The following is a 20443-nucleotide window of genomic DNA, read 5'->3' as shown; positions in this document are numbered from 1 at the left end:
TTGCTGTGTGCAAATTGGCTGTCACGTGTATCTCAAAATAATGATGCCTACAGTGGAAAATTAATTCATTTGGAACCTCCTGGGTTGAGAAAGGAACTAAGAAACAAAAACAGAAAATGCTGAGAACCTTCAGCAGGTCAGCTGGGAACTGTAGAGAAGAGACCAGTTAATGGTTCAGGTGCAGATCCTGCTTCAAAATGCTTCCTTCTATTTTATCTTTGAATTTTGTCCCAAAATTTTCCCATTATTTCTTACCCATAACTTGTCCAACCGTAAGAGAAAGGGTGATCCTCCCGCTGCTATTAACGGATGAGGATGTGCCTCTCTTATTGAATGTGAATGAGGCCCATTGTTCAAATACCTATGAAAAACAGCAACTTAGCAATTCTTTTGGCACATTTTTTTGTCCTGAATATATGAATATCATAAAAATGCCTAAAAAGATCTGTTTCTCAGAAATGACTTTGCAGAAGTTTCTAAACAATTTACATTTTTCATGTCCAAGATGTTTATTTGTATCAGAATGACAATGTCAAAGGTACATGTGTTGATGAGGCCCAGTTAACTATTTTCAAATCTGAAATTGACAACAATGAAAGTTTGCAGTGTGAAGTAGAATGGGTTAAGGACATCAATGATGTTCTTACATACATGGCAAGTAAGAAGGCAAATTCAAATGCATGTACGTTCTTAAGACTTTCATTATTTTGGTCCTCTTGAAGGTTTTGGCACTTGTGAAGTTTCACCTTTAGATGCAGGAATTTTTTTCTGTCCCTTAGCAGCAGCCTTTTCCATCTTGAGCTGAAATATAGGATTGTGCATTATCTATCATAATAAATGTAATACTGCAACAACCATGGGTAAACTAATTTGCATGAATGCATTACACCCACAATCAACTAAAATCTAGTCATATGATTGAATATTAACTATTCTCGAATCCACATTCTGACAGGGCATTATAGATTATCTTCACTTTGCAAACTTTTTTGTTTGACTTGGACCTGTCATGCACCTAGAAACAACTTTTTAGCACTTTCTACTTAGTGTAATGTAGGTGCAACCTCTATACTCCTTTTCATGATACCTTCTGACATAATATAATACCTGTGCTTTTCTATTTTAGCTCCAAATGGCACAAAATTCCTTTCTAGTGATAACTGCATGGCTTTAATTAGACATAAATTATACACAACCAGAAATTTTATAGAGAATATTGAAATACTGTTTAGTTACTATGTAAAGTGAAATAAGTTATATAAAATAGTGTATTCAAAATATGTAGTGCATAATAAAAACTGTTAAAATATGTAATGTGTTATATTGTCGATGGCCAAGTGCCTGGAATCGGATGAAATATCTGATTCACCAGCCAAGAAATAAGTGACTCTTATGGGGTGGTGGAACAGTATCCTTGGCCAGAACACGGAGGTAAGAACATCTTAAAAGTTGAGCTAATAGGGGCTTATCAGGATGATTTTCACCACACTAGGTGAAATTCAAAAGTATTTGTAGGAGAAATTAAAGTGGGCATAAACTTTTGTCCACAAAAGGAGGACCTTTCAGTCTCAAGCTTTCATTCTGAAGCATAAATATAGATGTTGATCATTGTCCAGAAAGCTAAATAGGTCTGTCTCTGGAATCTGCAGGCTGGAAATATATGGTGGATCACCTCCTGGTGGATTTTCCATTTGTGCAGGTAGTGGTCAGGTGACTGAGATCATTGTCATCTTATTGTTTATTTCTGTGAGATACTGTACTAGCAAGGAAGTGATATTTTCATTTCAACAATGAGCTAGATGGACCACAGTCAGACAGAAAAGTGAGCAAATCTCTGCTGATTTATGGAATACACTACCATTTGGTGTCTGGCCATATGCATATTGAGCTTCTTTGAATATGTGGTTGGAATTATTCTAGGGTTAATATTACTACTTTACAGGTAGAGATGCTTAATACATCAGATGAACTTGGCCAGTCTCTATTTACCATGCATTCACTCTCCCTATAGGTAAGCACCGCTGTCTCACTGCACCCGATTCCAACATATGTTACCACAGTTAACTGTGGCTGGCATTGAATAGGCTATTTCTCTACAATTTTTCCTGCAGTGGAATTTTACAGTCCCCCACCAGCAGGTTGACACTGGCCTTTTTGCCATCCTCCCACCGACCCCCGACATGTCTGCAATTTTACACAGGGTAGGCGAGGCCTAGGGCCAATTATTGGCTACTTAAAGCCCGCAAGCTGGTGGGAGGAGCTCAGGAGCAGGGGAGAAGTTCTGCAGGGCTCTTGGGCCGGAAGGGGGAAAGGCACCTCTCTCAACAGCCCCCTTTCCACATTGGGTAACACCTGCGCCACCACCCACCAACACCCCCTGCCCCCTCCCTCCCTCCACCCCCCCTCCCCCACCCCACCCCAACCCCCACCCCCACCCAACAAGGTGTGTTCCCTCTCCCCTTGGGGCTCACCTCCCATTCCTGCCCTGAGATCCCCCACACTTACCTAGTCCTGGACTCTGGAACTTAAAATCCAGGGACTGCTTGTAGCCCTGGCCATTGCTGCCACCATGAGGTGTGAAAGTCCCATTTCCAATGATGTGGGGCTGCTGTGATTGGCAGGGATGCATTCCCCACTGACTCTTCAGGTGGTGGGGAGGGAAACCTTGGCATTCAAAAAATCCTTCCCCTGGTTTCTCTCTCATCTCTCTCCATTTCCTCTGTAAGCTCATCTTATCCATAAGGGACACCTTCTTCTTTGATCCCAATTCCAAGAAACTTCTGAGTATCCAACATTCCTTTCTGGCCTCCATGCTAGCTGTTGCCCCTTCTTATTTTCAAAATCAATCAAATCACATGCCCACCCACAACTCCTCTGTACTTACAAACTGCCACTTCCCCCTCACCTCTTTCTTCTTGTTACCTGGTGGTTCAATAACTATCTATTCCACAACTGTCTATTTGAACTCCTCCAATCAGGTTTCCTTCCCACAGCACTGAAACAGCCCCAACCAAAGTCACAATTGAAATTATTAGTACTATAATTATGATGTATTATCTCCACTTGATTGTTCTACAGTCTTTCGCACAATTAAGCACACCATCCTCCTCCATACCTCTCCTCCATTGTATAGTTTTTTGCAACAGCCCTCACTTATCTCCAATCTTCTCTATCAAATCATCACCTTAGCATATCCTGTAATATATTCTTTTCACACCTTAGCACCACCATGCCAAGACCCTTGGTTTCCTGCTCTTCCTTGTCTCCTTATAAGTCTTTGTCAATATGATCCATAGACATTGGGTGAGCTTACACAACAACACTGAGAACACACAGCTCCACCTCTTTAAAAATATGTTATACCCATTAGTCCAACTATACGTATTTAATTTATATATACAAATTCAAGAAAGGACAGAGATGATTGTACTTGAGGATGAGAAACTTACAGGATTATAGATTTGAGAAAAAAGGGGTGTGTGGCTAAGCACAACTGTTCTTTTAAAAAGCCAGCACAAGTACAACAGACCAAATGGTCTCCTTCTGTGCTGTAAGTTTCTATGATTCTATAAGGCTTGGTCAGGAAGACTTCTTTCTTTCTTGATAGTATATGCCATCCTTGTGAGCCCTAAGCTGACCATTGAGGGTCAGAATAGCACCCCAGTTTTAAACTGGTATTTCTGTAGGTAATTAAGAAGCATAGGACTGCTGATCATAATCTTCGATTACCTAGTTGTTCAAGTAAGAATAAACAAAGATATTGCATCCTAAGTTGCCCTGCACTGTAGACAAGTCATCAATGAAAGCTCTAGAAGACAAGGAGTACTCTGAAACTGCACTCTCAATGGCGCTTCCGGATGGTAATGAAGCATCTTTTAGATCCATGGTTGTCAGCAAATCCTTCAAAGCTTTAAAAATATGAACTCAGATAATCTTTTTCACGTTTCAGGGCCCTTAGATGCAAGATTGGATGGAATTGTTCTGACTTCTTGGCAAAGTCCCTTCATGTCTCTCAAAAATCAGATTCTAAGAACACAAGTAGACCATTTAGTCTCTCAGGTTGTTCCTTCATGCAAGGAGATGATGGCTGAACTGCAACCTAACTCCAACCTTTGCCCCATATCCCTCAATTCCTTCAATTAACAAAAATTGATCAATCTCGTATTTAAAATTAACATTTGATCCAACATCAATTACATTTTTTGGAAGGAAGTTCCAAATTTCTACCATCCTTTGCATGTGAAAGTGTTTCCTAATTTCACTTCGAAAAGCCTAACTTTAATTTTTAGGCTATGTTCCCTTGTCTTAGATTCCCCAGCCAACGGAAATAGTTTATCTCTATGTATCCTATCAGTTCCCCTTAATAGCTTGAACACTTTGATCAGATTACCTTTAAATCTTGTAACTTCCAGGAAATACAACAGTAGTTTGTGTAGTCTCTGCTTGTAGTTTAACTCTTGGAGCCCAGATAACATTCTGGTAAACCTACATTGTATTTTCTCCAAGGCCAATATATACTTCCTAAGGTGTGCTGCCCAGAACTGAACACAGTACTCCAGGTGTGGTCTTTATATAGTTGCAGCATGACCTCTACCTCTTTGTATACTAGTCTTTAGATATAAAGGCCAGCATTTCCTTAGCCTTTTGATTATTTTTTGCACCTGTCCATTTTTTTTTAAATCAGTGTACGGACATCTAAGTTTCTTTGGAACTCAAGTGCTTCTAACTTTTCACCATTTAGAAAGTACTATGATCTATCCTTTTCAGGTCCATGGTGGAAGACTTCCCAATTTCTCGTATCGAAATCCATTTGCTGAATCTTTTGATATTGTTTTGTATGATCTACACTGCTCACAATGCTGCTTATCTTTGCATCATCAGCAATCTTAAATATATAGCACTCTATCCTGTCATCTATGTTGTTAATAAATAAGATGCATAGATAAAGTCCCAGCATAGATCCTGGTAGGATGTCACTTGTCACATCCAGCCAATTAGAGTACTTGGCCACTATTTCTCTTCTCCTGAAACTCAGCCAATTGAATAACCAGGCTAATAATTTGCCCTCAATTCCATAAGCTTCAACTTTAGCTAACAGTCAGGACTTTATCAAATACCTTCTGGAAGTCCATAATAACACTCATAGACATTCCCCTGTCTGATACTTCAGTGACCCCTTTAAAAAATTGAATCAGATTTGACCTATCCTGTATAAGTCATTGCAGGCTTTCCCTGATCAGCTGAAAATTTTCACATTTTTCAATCACTCTAGCCTTAATTATAGATTCTAGGAATTTCCCAACAACAGGCTGATTTCACGTTCTCACCTTTCTTAAATAACGCACTGATATGCAACTTTCCAATCTAAAAGAATAGTTCCTGAATGGAGAGAACTTTGGAAGTTTATTGTTAGGGCTTTTGCAATGTTCTCACCTACCTCCTTTAACATACTCGGATGAAAACCATCCGGTCCTGGGGATTTGTCACCTTTAATGACATTATTTACTTAATTACTGTTAATTTGATTATCTTGTAAAATTTTAGTGAATTCCTGTTTCAACACCAGTTTCCTTACAATGTCCACCATGTTGTCCTTTTTCTCTACTGTAAATACTGATGCAGAGTAATTATTTAATATGTTCCCCATTTCCTTATTTTAATTTATATCATTGTCAGTTTTTAAAGGACCCACATTGCTCTTAACCACTATCTTTTTTCCTAATTGTAAAAGCTGTGTTAATTTCCTTTGCAAGTTTCTTTTCATATTCCCTTTTTGTAGCCACTACTGTTTGTCACCCTTAGCTGCTCTTTGTCTCCAACAAAAGAATACATTTGCATTTTAGAAAAGCTATTTCAAAAAATTGAAATTGCTACTCAATGAAATACTTCATAGGTTCTTTTTGTATTTACTAGACTGATGTGACCATACCCGTTCTTGGTAACGGCTTTCAAAGTAAGCCATGTCTCGTTCCTCGGCTGTGGGAAGGTGAGCGAATCGACTTAAACCATAAACATCTGCAGAGATATCAGAAAGTTTATGAAATAAAGTTATTCATTCACATATTCAACAATATGAATAGTTTAATTTGTAGAGATTTTATATTGGGTATAAATATTTGAGTATCTTTGGTGCAAAATTATGTTAAGTTGAAAGCTGCATACATCTTTCAACACTAAGAAGATTTGAGAAAAGAAGGGAAAAGAAGTGATACAATTATAGCTGTTCAGAAATGTTTGTTATAGATTATTACTGTTTGCGGCAGTGTAATTAAATATTTAGAAGAATCAGGAATTTGCTGTGGATTGACTGTGAGCAGAGTAGAACAACATTTTTCCCCCACGTATGTTCTATTATATTTTATGCACTGAAAGATCTTTATTTCTTTTTACAAATAAATATTTATATTGACATAATGTAAATTTTGTCCGTGTGCTTTTTTCTCTTTTTTTTAAACATGTTACCTAGTAATTTATTATACTCATGCTCCACAAGAACAGAAGTGGGCCTGGCAAGTCTGTGGCTTACGTAGGCAGAGTTGGGGGGGGGCGGGGATTGGTGTTGGTGGGGGAGATGAAATTTTGAACAGAAACTCCAGATTTCCCCTCATTCCGTAAAGTTTTACATGTCTTTTGACCCTGATAGGTGCCCTGTGCAGAAGTCAGCCTGATTGACAGGCTTGGCTTCCAACTGAGTGGGGAGCACTCTGGATCAGGTACTGGGACAAGGTAAGGGATGGGAGGGTGGCAAGTTTGATACCCTCCAATGATGGGGTCCACACCTGCCACAATACTGAAATGGCCCTTATCAAAGTCACAAATGACATTGTGTGTGACTGTGACTATGGTAAACTCTCCCATCACCTTTTTTCAACCTACCTGCAACCTTCAATGCAGCTGACCACACCATTCTTCTCCAATGCCGTCATCCAGCAAGATGGGACTGCCCTTGCCTGGCTCCAATCTGATCTATTGAATCACCTTGTAACTCTTCCCACAGCTGCACCATTACCTCTGCAGTTGCACAAGGAACTATCCTTGGCCCCCTTCCATTCTCCATCTACATGCTACTCCTTGGTGAAATCATCTGAAAAAGCAACATCAAGTTCCAAAAATACTGACCACACTCCGCTCTATCTCACCACCACTCTCTAGATTCCTCCACTGTCTCTGATGTGTCACGCTGCTCCTCCAACACCCCATATTGAATGACCTGAAATATCCTCCAGCAAATATCAGGAAGAGTGAAGCCACTGTCTTTGGTCCCTGCCATTCCCTGACTACTGTTTCCATCTTGGAAACTCTAAGAAGCTGAGCCAGACCTAGGTGCTAATTGCAACCTAGGTGTTGTCTTTGATCCTGAGATGAACATCCGACCACATATCCACTCCATCGCCAAGAGTGCTTCCTTCCACCTCTGTAACATCACTTGATTCTGACCCTGCGCTTGATTCTGACCCTGCCTCAACTCATATTCTGCTGAAATCGTCATCCATGCCTCGGTGATCCTTGTTTTCAAAATCTGCCATACCCTCTTCAACCTCCTGCAGCCCTATAACCCTTCAGTTCTGGCCTCTTGCACATCCCTGATTTAATCACTCCATCATTGGCAGCCTTCAGCTTTCAGCTGCCTTGGCCCTAAACTCTGAAATTCCCTCCCTGTCTTTTGCTCTCTCCACCTCACCTCCTTTAAAATCTAGCTTGTTATTCAATGTCAAGAACGTTTTTATTGTGAACACTCTTGTTAAGTTTTTGGGAAAATTTGTTATTTAATTTTTTTTGCACTATATAAAAGCAAGATGTTAAACTCTGCACCTTTTGGATTTTTAAAAATGTCTTTCCACTTAAATAAGAGTCAAGGAAGAGTATTTTATATGTTAAAAGTGAAAATTTTCTGAGGGGAAATATCGCTATTTTCAGCATTGCTTCCTCCTTTTCCATAGAAGCCTGACAGCACTCTTGTCTTTTAGTCATAAATTGTGGTTCAAACCCCATTTTGGATCTGAGCACATATGCCAGGCTGACACATTAAGCCCATATTGAAGGAGTGTTGCATTATCAGAGGTTGATGTAAAAGATCCCATGACACTCCCCACCTCTTCCTCTTGCCTCCCCGCTCTCCCCATGTCCTTTTATTTTCCTGCATCACCTCTTCTTCTTGCCTCCCTCTCCGCCTTTCTCCCCATTGCCTCCCCACTTATTGTCTTCTCCATACCTTCTCCTCCCACTCTACTTCCTCTCTTCAGTCCTCTCTTCCTGGCTAAAGTTTCAAGTGTTCTATTCTTGCAATTCAGTAATTATATCAACATCAAATTTTGTCTATCTGAAAATAGAATTCTGGAATAGAGAGCTTTGAACTGCTTGAGTTCCACTTTAAGCAGATTTCACGAGAGATTTTGCACAAACCGGTAAGAACTTATAATTTAATTGAGCTACAATTCTTATTTGTACGAAAGAAAATTAAAATAATACAGGCTGTCGTAAACAGTATTTATTAATTTATTTAAACATTCATTATGACAACATCAATATGAAGTATGCAAAGCTATAAGTTACATTTAGATTAATTCTGTTCACTAATGCATGTGAAATCCTGTAGTGTATAAAAAAGGTATTTTCATGTAACCTCACAAAATACACAATTTTCAATAATTAAAATAATTTGAAATTGTGCAATTGTCTTTTTATTTTATTTCTTACCATCTGCAGACTGTCCAGCATTTACTGCATCCATTTGTGGTCCATACGCTCTCAGAAAAGGGTGGTCCATTGAAGTAGAAGGTGCATCAAGAATTTCATTGCTTGGTGCCCCTGAAAGAATGAGTACTTCACTTTATGAACAAAGACTTGAATAAGCATCTAGAGAGTTAAATTGGATAAGACCTGAAAACAGGCACTGAAGTTATGCTGTGGAATTAACCCATGCCCAATTGTGTTGCAGGCTTGCCTGTTGTTTTACATGACTGCTGCATGCAGCCAATGAACAGAAGGGGTTTGTCTTGGCCGCACCGATCACCAAGGGGCTTGACATCGTGAGTAGAAAGTGCTACTTTAGGTAGCCTGCACCTCTTAAAGGGGAGGTACGTTATGGTTTCAAGAAGTGGTTGGAATGGCTCTGGGGGCCTTGGTAGAAGAGATGGAAAACAAGAAAAGTATCCTGCAGAAGGCCTTCCACACAGGATGTTGCTCCTAGAATCTGAATGTAGTACGGGAAGAAGGTTAAATGATCTCACATGAGATGTCAAGCTGCACTACTTGTCTGATCCACTGCTCAACTTACTATACCCGCTTCACCCATCTACCAAAAATCTCTATCAATCCTTAGTCAACCCGAACATTCATATGCTTTACTTCACCTTCACACATACATAACATTATTACAAGTCTCACACCACAACTCACAGCTTGTACACACTGGCAGCTAGCTATTCTACCCTATCCCATTGCCGAAACATATTGCTGGACATTCACTGACACACATTGGTTTTTCTTGTAGGAAAATGCGGCAAATGACAGCAGGAAGCACCAAAGAACTAGAGGTGCACAAGCACGCTTGCAAACTTTACCCCCATGGAGGAAACAGTTCTGGCCATCATGGGAAGCAACATCACTGAGGCCCTGTACACCGGCTGGGTGGATGTGATCGGTGATGAGTGTATCCGTATACTTAATCCACCTTCACTCGTCCCATTTCTCCATTTTCCGTCAATCTCTTCTGACTTAGAAACTGTGGATGTTGTATGTACCCACTTATTACTTTCTCCTCTCTCCTCATGACAATCCAAAACTTGGCTCTTTCTCAATGTAGATGTTTAAGAACAGGAGCTTTGCAGTGACGCAAAAGAAAAAAACTGGAGGACTGATAATGTTGTATCATTGTTCAAAAATGGAGGAAGAATAGACTGAGTAATTACAGGCCAGTTAGCCTAACCTTAATGGTGAGCAAATTGTTGGAAAAGATTCTGAGGGACTGTATTAATTGTCATATAGAACGGCACAGACTATTCAAGAACAGTCAGCATAGATTTGTTAAGGGAAGATCATGTCTAGCTAATCTGATTGAATTTTTTAAGGTAAAAAGGAGGGTTGATGAGGGTAATGTATTTGATGTAATCTACATGGATTTTAGCTGGGCTTGTGACAAGATCCCACATGGCCAACTGATCAGATAAGTAGGAACTCATAGCATCCAAGGGCAGGTGAAAAGTTGAATCCAAAATTGGCTCAGTGGCAGGAAGCAAAGAGTAATGGTGGACTGGTGTTTTTGCAGCTGAAAGGCTGTTTCTATTGGGGTTCCATGTCATTCAGTGCTCGGTCCCTTGCTTTTTGTAGTTTTTACCAATGATTTAGACTTAAATGTAGGGGATATGATTAAAATGTTTATAGATGATCAAAATTGGTTGTGTGGTTGATAGACAAGAAGGAAGTTTTAGACTCCAGGAAGATATCAATGGGCTGGTCAAGTTGGCATAGAAGTGACAAATGGAATTCAGTCTGAAGAAGTATGAGGTAAAACATTCAGAGAGGTCAAGCTAAACAAAGGAATGCATCATAAATGTAGCAGAAGAGCAGAGGGACCTTGGAGTGCATATCCACCTAGGTGGGATAGGTGGATAAAGTGGTTAAGAGGGCCTAAGGAACAGTTTCCTTTATGAGTTGGCATAGAACATGAGAGCAGGGAGGTTGTGCTAGAACTGTATATAACACTATTTGGTCCATAGATAGAGTACAGTGTACAGTCCTGGTCACTGCATTACAGAAAAGGTGTAATCAAATTCGATGGGTACAAAGGAGGTTTACAAGAATAACGTCAGGAATAGAGAATGTAGCAGTGAGGAAAGATTTGATAGGCTAGAGTTGTTTTCTTTGGAACAGGGAGGTCCATCAGAGATTTAATTGAGATGTATAAAATTATGAGGGACCAAGATAGAGTGGATAGGAAGGACTTAGTTTCCTTAGTGCAGAGGTCAATAGCCAGGGGCCATAGGTTTAAAGTAATTGGCAAAAGGATGAAAGGAGAGTTAAGGAGGATTTTTTTCACCCAGAGGGTTGTAGGGGTCTGGAACACATTGTGTGAAAGGGTAGTAGAGGCAAAAGCCATCATCACATTTCAATCAGCACCACTTGATTACACTGTCAATGACACCTTCCATTACTTTGATGATGATTGAGAGTAGGCTGATGGGGCAGTAATTGGTTGGATTAGATTTGTGCTGCTTTTTGTGGTCAGGACATACGTCGGCAATATTCCACATTGTCAGGTAGATGCCAGCATTGTAGCTGTTCTGGAACAGCTTGGCTAGTGGGTGCAATTAGTTCTGGATCACAAGTCATCTTCTATGCTTCAGCCAGGATGTTGTCAGGGCCCATAGCCTTTGCTGTGTCCAATGCCTGCATCCATTGCTTGATATCATGTGGAGTGAATTGAGTTTACTAAAGACTGACATTTGTGATGGTACATTTGGCTGAAGATGGTTGCAAAAGCTTCAGCTTTGTCTTTTGCACTGGTGTACTGGGTTTCCCCATTTTTTTTTTCTTCCTTAGTTCTGTTGAAGAGTCATACTGACTCGAAACGTTAACTATATTCCTCTCAGCAGATGCTGTCAGACCTGCTGAGTTTTTCCAGGTATTTTTATTTTTGTTTTTGTTTTGGATTTCCAGCATCCACAGTTTTTTGCTTTTATGCTGTCCTGCAATCCTCATTGAACCAGGGTTGATCCCTTGGCTTGATGGTAATGGTGAGTGAGGGATGTGCCAGGTCAAGAGATTACAGATGGTGATTGAATACAATTCTGCTGCTGCTGATGGCCCATAGTGCTTTGTGGTGCCCAGTTTTGAGCTGTTAGCTCCATTCTAAATCTAACCCATTTATCACAGTGATAGTGCCACACATGATGAAGGGTATCCTCTGTATGAAGACTTTGTTTCCACAAGGACCGTGTGGTGGTCACTCCTACCAGTAGTGTCACGGATGGATGCATCTACGATGGGTAGCTTGGTGAGGGCAAGGTGTATTAGCTTTTTCTCTCTTGATGATTCTGACTCAGGCCCAGTTTGGCAGATAGCACCTTCAGGACTCAGTCAGTAGAAATGCTACTAAGCCAATCTTGGTGATTGCCATTGAAGTCCCCCCAACCCTTGGCAGTGTACATTCTGCGCCCTAGCCACCCCCTGCTTCTTGCTAGTGGTGTCTAACATGAAGGAGTAGTGATTCACCAGCTGAGGTAGAGTGGTACACAGTAATCAGCAAGACGTTCCCTTGCCCTCAATTGACCTGATGCCATGGGACTTCATAGGATCCAGAATCAAAGTTAAGGAGTCTCATGGCCATTCCCTCCTAGTTGTATACCCCTGTGCCACCATATCTGGTGGTCTGTCCTACGGAGGGACAGGACATACCCTGGGTTGCCAAAGGAGGAGTCTGGAACATTGGCTGTAAGGTATAATTTGGTGGATATGACTATGTATGGCTGCTGCTTGATTAGTCTGTGGGACAGCTCTCCTAAGTTTGGGACAAATCCCCAAATGCTAGTGAGAATGCCTTTGCAAGGTCCATGGGACAGTGCCAGCAGTCCATATAGTTTATTCTATTCTTGACTTTTTTGTAAGTGTTTGATACCACTTATTAGGCCATTTCAAAGGGCAGTTAAGAGTCAACCACTTTGCTGTAGGTCTAGAGTTACATGAAGACCAGACAGGATAAGGACAGTAGATTTCCTTTCTTCTTCTTGAATGCTAGTAGCTGTGTTTAAGTAGAGCTATTTTTCTATATTTTCACTTATAAAATCTATCAAATTGGTTTTGAATATTTTGGTTACACCTGATGGTGACCATTCTGATTTGTAAGGCCAGATTTTATAAGGCTCCACCTTTGCCATGAAGTCTTGCTATTGTCAGGCATTGGTCAGGAAATTACATTCCCAGCTTTGCCTGCACAATTCTGTACATCTGATTTTTTTTGTGAGGTGAGCAGTGGAGAGGTTGGATGTTAAGGGAGAAAATTGCACAGGAAGCAAGCCAAACCTACTGCTGATTACCATATACTGCCCCCTACCACCACTTTCCCACTCAGCTGATGAACCAGTACTCCTCCATGTCAAACACCACTTGGAGGAAACACCGAGGGTGGCAAGGGCACAGGATGTACTATGGGTGGGGGACTTCAATGCCCATCACCGAGAATAGCTCGGTAGCATCACTACTGGCCGAGTCCTAAAGGACGTAGCTGCTAGACTGGTTCTGCGGGAGGTAGTGAGGGAACCAACAAGAGGGAAAAACATACTTGACCTCATCCTCACCAATCTGCCTGCCATAGATGCATCTGTCCATGACACTATCGGTAGAAGTAATGATCGCATAGTCCTTTTGGAGGCAAAGTCCCATCTTCACATTGAAGATACCCTCCATCATGTTGTGTAGCACTACCACCATGCTAAATGGGATAGATTTCAAACAGATCTAGCATCTCAAGACTGGGCATTCATGAGGTGCTGTGGGTCATCAGGAGCAGCAGAATTGTACTCGACCACAACCTGTAAGCTCATGGCCTGGCATATCCCCCACTCTACCATTACCACCAAGCCAAGGGAATCAACTCTAGTTCAATGAAGAGTGCAGAAGGCATGCCAGGAGCAGCACCAAGCATATCTAGAAATGAGGTGTCAACCTGGTGAAGCTACAACACAGGACACTTGTGTGCCAAAGACTATAAGCAGCATGTGATAGACAGAGCTAAGCGATCCAACAACCAATGATCAGAGAACCATAGAAAAGTTATGGCACAGAAATAGGCCATTCAGCCCATTGTGTCTGCATTAGCCAAAAAGGAAAGAATAAAAAACTAGCTTCCCGTTCTAATCCCACCTTCCAGCACCCGATCCGTAGCCTTGCAGGTTACAGCACTTTAGGTGCAGATCCAGGTATCTTCTAAGTAAGCTGAGGATTTCTGCATCCACCATCAAACAAGGCAGCGAATTTCAAGCACCCGCCACCCTCTAGCTGAAGAAGATTTTCTTATGTCCCCTCTAACCCTTTTTCCAATCGCCTTAAATCTGTGCCCTCTGGTATTTGTCCTCTCTGCTAGGGAAAGCAGTCTACTCTATCTAGGCTCCACATAATCTTGTACACCTCAATCAGATCACCCCTCAGCCTCCTCATTTCCAAGGAAAACAACCCCAACCTATCCAATCTTACTTCATAGCTGCAATTTTCAAGCCCTTGTAACATTCTTGTAAATTTCCTCTGCACCATTCTCTCCAGAGCTATTATGTCCTTCCTGTAATGAACAACCAGAACTGTACACAAAATTCCAGCTAAAGCCTAACCAGCATTTTATACAGTTCCATTATTACATTCCTGCTTTTGTATTCTATACCTTAGCCACCTGTCCTGCCACCTTCAGGGACCTGTGGACATGCATGCCAAGGTTTCCTCACTTCCTCGACCCGTCCCAATATCCTCCCATTTATTGTGTATTCCCTTGCTTTGTTTGCCCTCCTCAAATGCATTACCTCACACTTCTCTGGATTCTCTGGATTGAATTCCATCTGCCGTCCACTCAACCAAACCATTGATATAATTCTGGAGACAACGGCTATCCTTTTCACTATCAACTACACAGCCAATTTCTGTGTCATCTGCAAATTTCACATTCATGCCACCCACATTTAAGTCTAAATCGTTAATATATAAAACAGAGACTAAGGGACTCCACTGAGCCCCGTGGAATGCCACTGGAAACCGTTTTCCATTCGCAAAAATATCCATCAACCATCACCCCATGTTACCTGTTGCAGAACCAATTTTGGATCTAACTTACCACATTCCCCTGTATCGCATGGGCTTTTACTTTTCTGACCAGTCCGCCATGTGGGACCCTGTCAAATACCTTACTAAAATCCATGTAGACAACATCCACTGCACTACTGTCATCAATCCTCCTTGTTAATTCCTAAAAAAAATTTGATTAAATTGGTAAGACACGACCTTCTCCTAACAAAATCATGCTGACTATCCCTGATTAATCTGTTCCTTTCTAAGTGACAGTTTATCCTACCTCTCAGAATTGATTTTAATAATTTGCTAACCAACGAAGTCAGGCTGACCGGTCTATAATTATTTGGCCTATCTCTTACACCCTTTTTAAATAATGGTACAATGTCCGCAGACCTCCAGTCCTCTGATACCTCAGCTGTAACTAGTGAGGATTGGAAAATGATCCTTGAGGGATCCACTATTTCCTCCCTAGCTTCCTTTAACAGCCTGGGATACAATCCATTCAGCCCTGGTGCTTTATCCACCTTCAAGGATGTCAGTCCCTCCAGTACATCCTCTCTCACTATGCTTATTGTATCTAATACTTTACACTCCTCCTCTTTAACCAGAATGTCGGCATCATCCCTCCCCTTAGTGAAGACAGAGACAAAGTACTCATTGAGAATCCTGCCCACATCTTCAGCATCAGCGCACAAGTTGCCATGTACATCTCTGCTAGGCCCTTACCTTTTCTTAGTTATTCTCTTGCTCTTAATACACTGGTAAAACATTTTTGGGTTTTCTTTGATTTTACTTGACAATATTTACTCATATCCTCTCTTTGCCTTCCTAATTGCCTTTTTTAATTCACCTCTGTACTTTCTATACTCCTCTAGGCATTCTGCAGGGTTAAATTTTTTGTGACTGTCATAAAATTTCTTTTCCTGCTTTATCTTACGCTGTATGCTTCTAGATAACCAGAGGGCTCTACTGCCTTTTCTCTTTGTGAGGACATGTCCACACTATGCCCGTAGAATCTCTCTTTTGAATGCCTCCCACTGGTCTGTCGCCGATTTCCCTTCAAGTATCTGTAACCAGTCCACTTTCACCAGATCACCTCTCAGCTTCATAAAATTTGTCTTTCCCCAATTTAAGATTTTTACTCCTGTTCTGTTTATTCTTTTCCATAATTATGCTAAACCCAACTGTATTATAGTCACTATCTCCAAAATGGTCACCCACTGCTACCTCATCCAGTTGCCCAACTTCATTTGCTAATACTAAATCTAAAATTGCACCCCCTCTCATTGGGCTTGCTACATGCTGGCTGAAAAAGCTCTCTTGAATGCAGTTCAAGAATTTGTGCCATCTGTGCCTATTACACTGCTCATTTCCCCATTGATATTAGTGGAGTTGAAGTCCCCAACTATTATTTGCCCTATTGTTTTTGCACTTAACAATTTGCCTACACATTGGCTCTTCCATCCCCCTCTCACTATTTGGGGGTCTGCAGTACACTCCACTAGTTTGGCTGCCCTTTTTTTATTTCTGAGCTCAACCCATATGGCCTCATTTGGTGATTCATTTAGTATATCATCCCTTCTCAACAGCTGTAATTGAGTCTTTAACCAATAATGCTACACCCATACCTTTTTCGCCCCCTTTCTATCCTGCCAGAAAACCCTATATCCAGGGATGTTGAGCTGCCATTTTTGTCTCTCCTTAAGCCATATTTCCGTTATAGTAATGATGTCATGCTGCCATGTGTCTGTGCCCTCAGCTCAGTTGTTTGCTATACTCCTTGCATTTAAATAAATATCTTTTAGCATTACCAAATTCCTGTGCTGTAAACCTTTCAATCTTTGCTTCTTCTGTTTTCAGAGTCACTTGCCAATTTTCCATCTTCAATGCCAAAGTTAAGGCTGAAGCATTTGCAACAATCTTCAGCTGAAGTGTCAAGTGGATAATCTATCTTCTAGAGGTTCCCAGCATCACAGATGCCAGTCTTCAGCCAATTTGATTCATTCCACATGGTATCAAGACACGGCTGAAGGCACTGATATTGCAAAGACTATGGGCCCTGACAACATTCTGGCAATAGTGCTGAAGGCCTGCGCTCCAAAACTTGCCGTGATGCTAGCCAAGTTGTTCCAGAACAGCTACAATGCTGGCATCTACTCAGAAATGTGGAAAATTGCCAGGTATGTCCCATCCACAAAAACCAGGACAAATCTAGCCTGGCCAATTACCATCCCAACAGTCTACTGTCAATCATCAGTAAAGTGACAGAAAGGGTCATCAACAGTGCTATCAAGCGGCATTTGCTTAGAAATAAGCTGTTTACTGTTGCTCTGTTTGGATTCTACCAGAACCACTCACCTCCTGACCTCATTGCAGCCTCGGTTCAAACATGGAGAAAAGAGTGGAACTCCAGGGGTGAGGTGAGAACGACTGCCCTTGACATCAAGGCAGCATTTGACAGAGTGTGGCATCAAGGAGCCCCAGCAAAACTGGAGTTAATGGGAATCAGGGGGGAAACTCTCCACTGGTTGGAGTCATACCTAGCACAAAGGAAGATGGTTGTTGTTATTGGAAGTCAGTCATCTCAGCTCCAGGGCATCACTGCAGGAGTTCCTCAGGGTAGTGTCCTAAGCCCAACCATCTTCAGCTCCTTCATCAATGACCTTCTTTCCAACATAAAGTCAGAAGTAAGGATGTTCGCTGATGGTTACACAATGTTCAGCACCATGCGCAACCTCTCAGAAACAGAAGCAGTCCATGTCCAAATGCTGCAAGGCCTGGACAATATTCAGGCTTGGATTGACAAGTGGCAAGTAACATTTGCACCACACAAGTGCTGGGCATTGACCATCTCCAACAAGAGAGAATCTAACCATCACCCTTTAACATTCAATGGCATTACCATCGCTGAATCCCCCACTATCAACATCCTGGGGGTTACCCTTGACCAGAAACTGAACTGGATTAGCCACATAAATACTGTGGCTACAAGAGCATGTCAGAGGCTAGGAATCCTGTGGCAAGTAACTCATCTCCTGATGCCCCAAAGCCTATCCAATATTTACAAGGCACAAGTCAGGAGTGTGATGGAATACTCTCCACTTGCCTGGATGAGTGCAGCTCCAACAATGCTCAAGAAACTCAACACCATCCAGGACACAGAAGCACTCTTGATTAGCACCCCATCCACAAACATTCATTCCCTCCATCACGGATGCACAGTGTGTACCATCTACAAGATGCACTGCAGGACTCACCAAAGTTCCTTCGGCCTTCCAAACTCATGACCAGTACCATCTAGAGGAGCAAGGGCAGCAGATGCATGAAAACACCACCACCTGGAAGTTCCCCTCCAAGCCATACATCATCCTGACTTGGAAATATATCACCATTCCTTCACTGTCACTAGGTCAAAATTGTGGAACTCCCTCCCCAGCAGCACCATGAGTGTACCTACAGGGACTGCAGCGGTTCAAGAAGGCAGCTCACCATCACCTTCTCAAGGGCAATTAGGGATGGGCAATAAATGCTGGTCCAGCTAGTGACACCCACATCCCATAAATGAATTAAAAACACATTTAATAATTCTTAAAATGAGATTCCGTGCTTATTAATGACCTTGTGCAAGTTTCTGCTTAATCCATATTGAAACAAGTGAAGAGGACACTCAGTAGAGCTCAAACCTCCACCACGCTGTACTAACTCAACGTTATAACAATGACACATTTCTTCCTTAAGGATTTTCCCTGCCTAGATGATGCTTTGTAACTTCAAAGCTGAAGAAAGAAATATTTTTATTAAGAGCCTCCATCTAAATGAGGCTTCAGGCCAATCCACATTAAGAAACCTACTCTGAAAAATCTGCTCACATTTTGATAGCTGTGACAAATTGCACCACAGCAGTCTAAACCAATCAAAATTCTAAATAAAACAACCCACAACATTCTTTTTAAAAAAGTCAATTCACTCTATCTCCCAAAGTAACAAGTCTTTTAAAAAATTCCAGGCTCTAGATCCGTATCCACAGCTTCACCAAACTTAATCAGTTCTTCCTTGGGCCATACCATATTTGTGTTCCAAGCTTCGCTAAAAGTGTCCATTAGTTTTTGAGATATAAGTTTACAGGCAGCTGCAAAAACATTACCTTTGCCCACCTTCAGTGGCAGAGATAGTGAGGAACTAACATCTCAGTGAGACCGATCTCTTTTGGACTAACCCTTAAAACAAGTTACTTGTGTTTCTGTTACTGCTGATCAGGGGGCTTTTACCCCCTCAGTGAGCATGCCTCTACAAAAAAAATGACATTTTTTTTTCCCTTGTGTACTTAGGACTTCATGTTTAAGCCTTCAGTTTGGTTATCAAGAAATTCCTGAAGTACCATCAATTGCTGCTACAATATAAGTTGCAGCAAACAAAGCAGGAAGATGGGAATCCCTTTGATTGCTCATGTGGTGCTTCATCAATTGAATAAGGAGCAGAATTTGAGAGTGGACCAAAATCACTCAGTGCAACTTTCTCAAACACAGTCTCTACGTTTTCCAATGCGCTGGAATCTGTGATGGTGCAAAATGCCAGGGAGCTTGATACAAGCTGCTATGATGTGCCAGGATCCACAACGCCACTTGTTCTTTCCTTGTCTGGGGAAGAACTTACAGTAAAGAAAATCAATTAACAATGCATCCCCAAGACAATGTCTTCAAACAGGGGTAAGGTATTTTGTGCATCATGTATCTGCTTAGCAGTTTAGCCACTGCCGTAAGGATCGAGAGAGAGGAAGGTCAATAATAAAAGGCCAGCTGAATGGTGGCATCATGCTTTAAAATTACCCTTGGCAATCCTCAAAAAAAATTGCACGAAAAAAGGCCAGTGCCATTTCCTTATAGTGAATGAGCTACTAAGCATGGCTAACTACTGCCTGTCCTGATCCTTTCTTGGTGGTTGTGTGCTGCCTTGACCTGTAAACATAACACATTTAGGAAAATGATAGCAACTACCCAAGCATCCTAAACAGCATCCCTGTTCACTAAAATTAACCGCCTAGTGCCAGGACATTGCAAATTAACTAGAATTGTGTTCAGGTTGGCAGTAGTTTTTGTAAACTGAACTTTAAACTCCCATGTGAGAGCTACTGGATCTGTCAGCAATGGGATCCTGCAGCTTCTGTTGTGTATAGGAGTGTTGGAATTGAAGGCAAATTATTAACTGGTCCAGTAATTAGCTGAGAGACAGGAAACAGGAGACAGAGTAGGAATAATGGGCAGGTACTCTAATTGGCAGAATGTGAATAGTGTCCTACCAAGAATCATGGTGGGCCCTCAAATATTCACTGTATTTATGAATAACTTAGTGGATGGGATGGAAAGCCACAAATCCAAATCTATGATGACACAAAATTAGGCAGCTTTATAAAACAGTGTAGATGGAAGCATAACATTACAAAGAGATATCGATGGGTTAAATTAATGGGCAAAACTGTGTCAAATGGATTTCAATGTAGGTAAAGTGAGGTAATCCACTCTGAATCTAAGAAAGATAGAGATGGGCACTTACTAAATAGTGAAAAGCTAAAACCAGTGAAGATCTAAAGAGACTTCGGGGTCCATGTACATATTTAATCAAAATGTCATTAAGAAGTACAGGAAAATAATCAAAAATGCAAATGGAATGCTAC

The 20443-nt window shown here is 41.3% G+C and overlaps 1 protein-coding gene across 3 annotated transcripts in view; it reads right to left on the bottom strand.

The window, feature by feature from the left end:
• Nucleotides 1-484: 484 nt before the first annotated feature.
• fam221a (family with sequence similarity 221 member A) overlaps nucleotides 485-20443 on the bottom strand; it is a 56016-nt gene continuing 36057 nt past the window's right edge. For 2 of the 3 annotated variants that reach the window (XM_041183106.1, XM_041183105.1), the window contains exons 5-7: nucleotides 8698-8808; nucleotides 5930-6015; nucleotides 485-801 (exon numbers count right to left, since the gene is read on the bottom strand). In XM_041183106.1, the coding sequence (XP_041039040.1) occupies nucleotides 703-801; nucleotides 5930-6015; nucleotides 8698-8808 (296 nt within the window). In that variant the 3' untranslated portion in view covers nucleotides 485-702. The remainder of the gene's footprint in view (nucleotides 802-5929; nucleotides 6016-8697; nucleotides 8809-20443) is intronic. The other variant, XM_041183108.1, reaches the window with a different exon arrangement.

The sequence above is a fragment of the Carcharodon carcharias genome, chromosome 3 (assembly GCF_017639515.1).
Source record: "Carcharodon carcharias isolate sCarCar2 chromosome 3, sCarCar2.pri, whole genome shotgun sequence".
Classification (NCBI taxonomy): Eukaryota; Metazoa; Chordata; class Chondrichthyes; order Lamniformes; family Lamnidae; genus Carcharodon; species Carcharodon carcharias.
The sequence above is the reverse complement of the archived record's forward strand: the minus strand, read 5'-3'. Positions and strand labels throughout refer to the sequence as shown.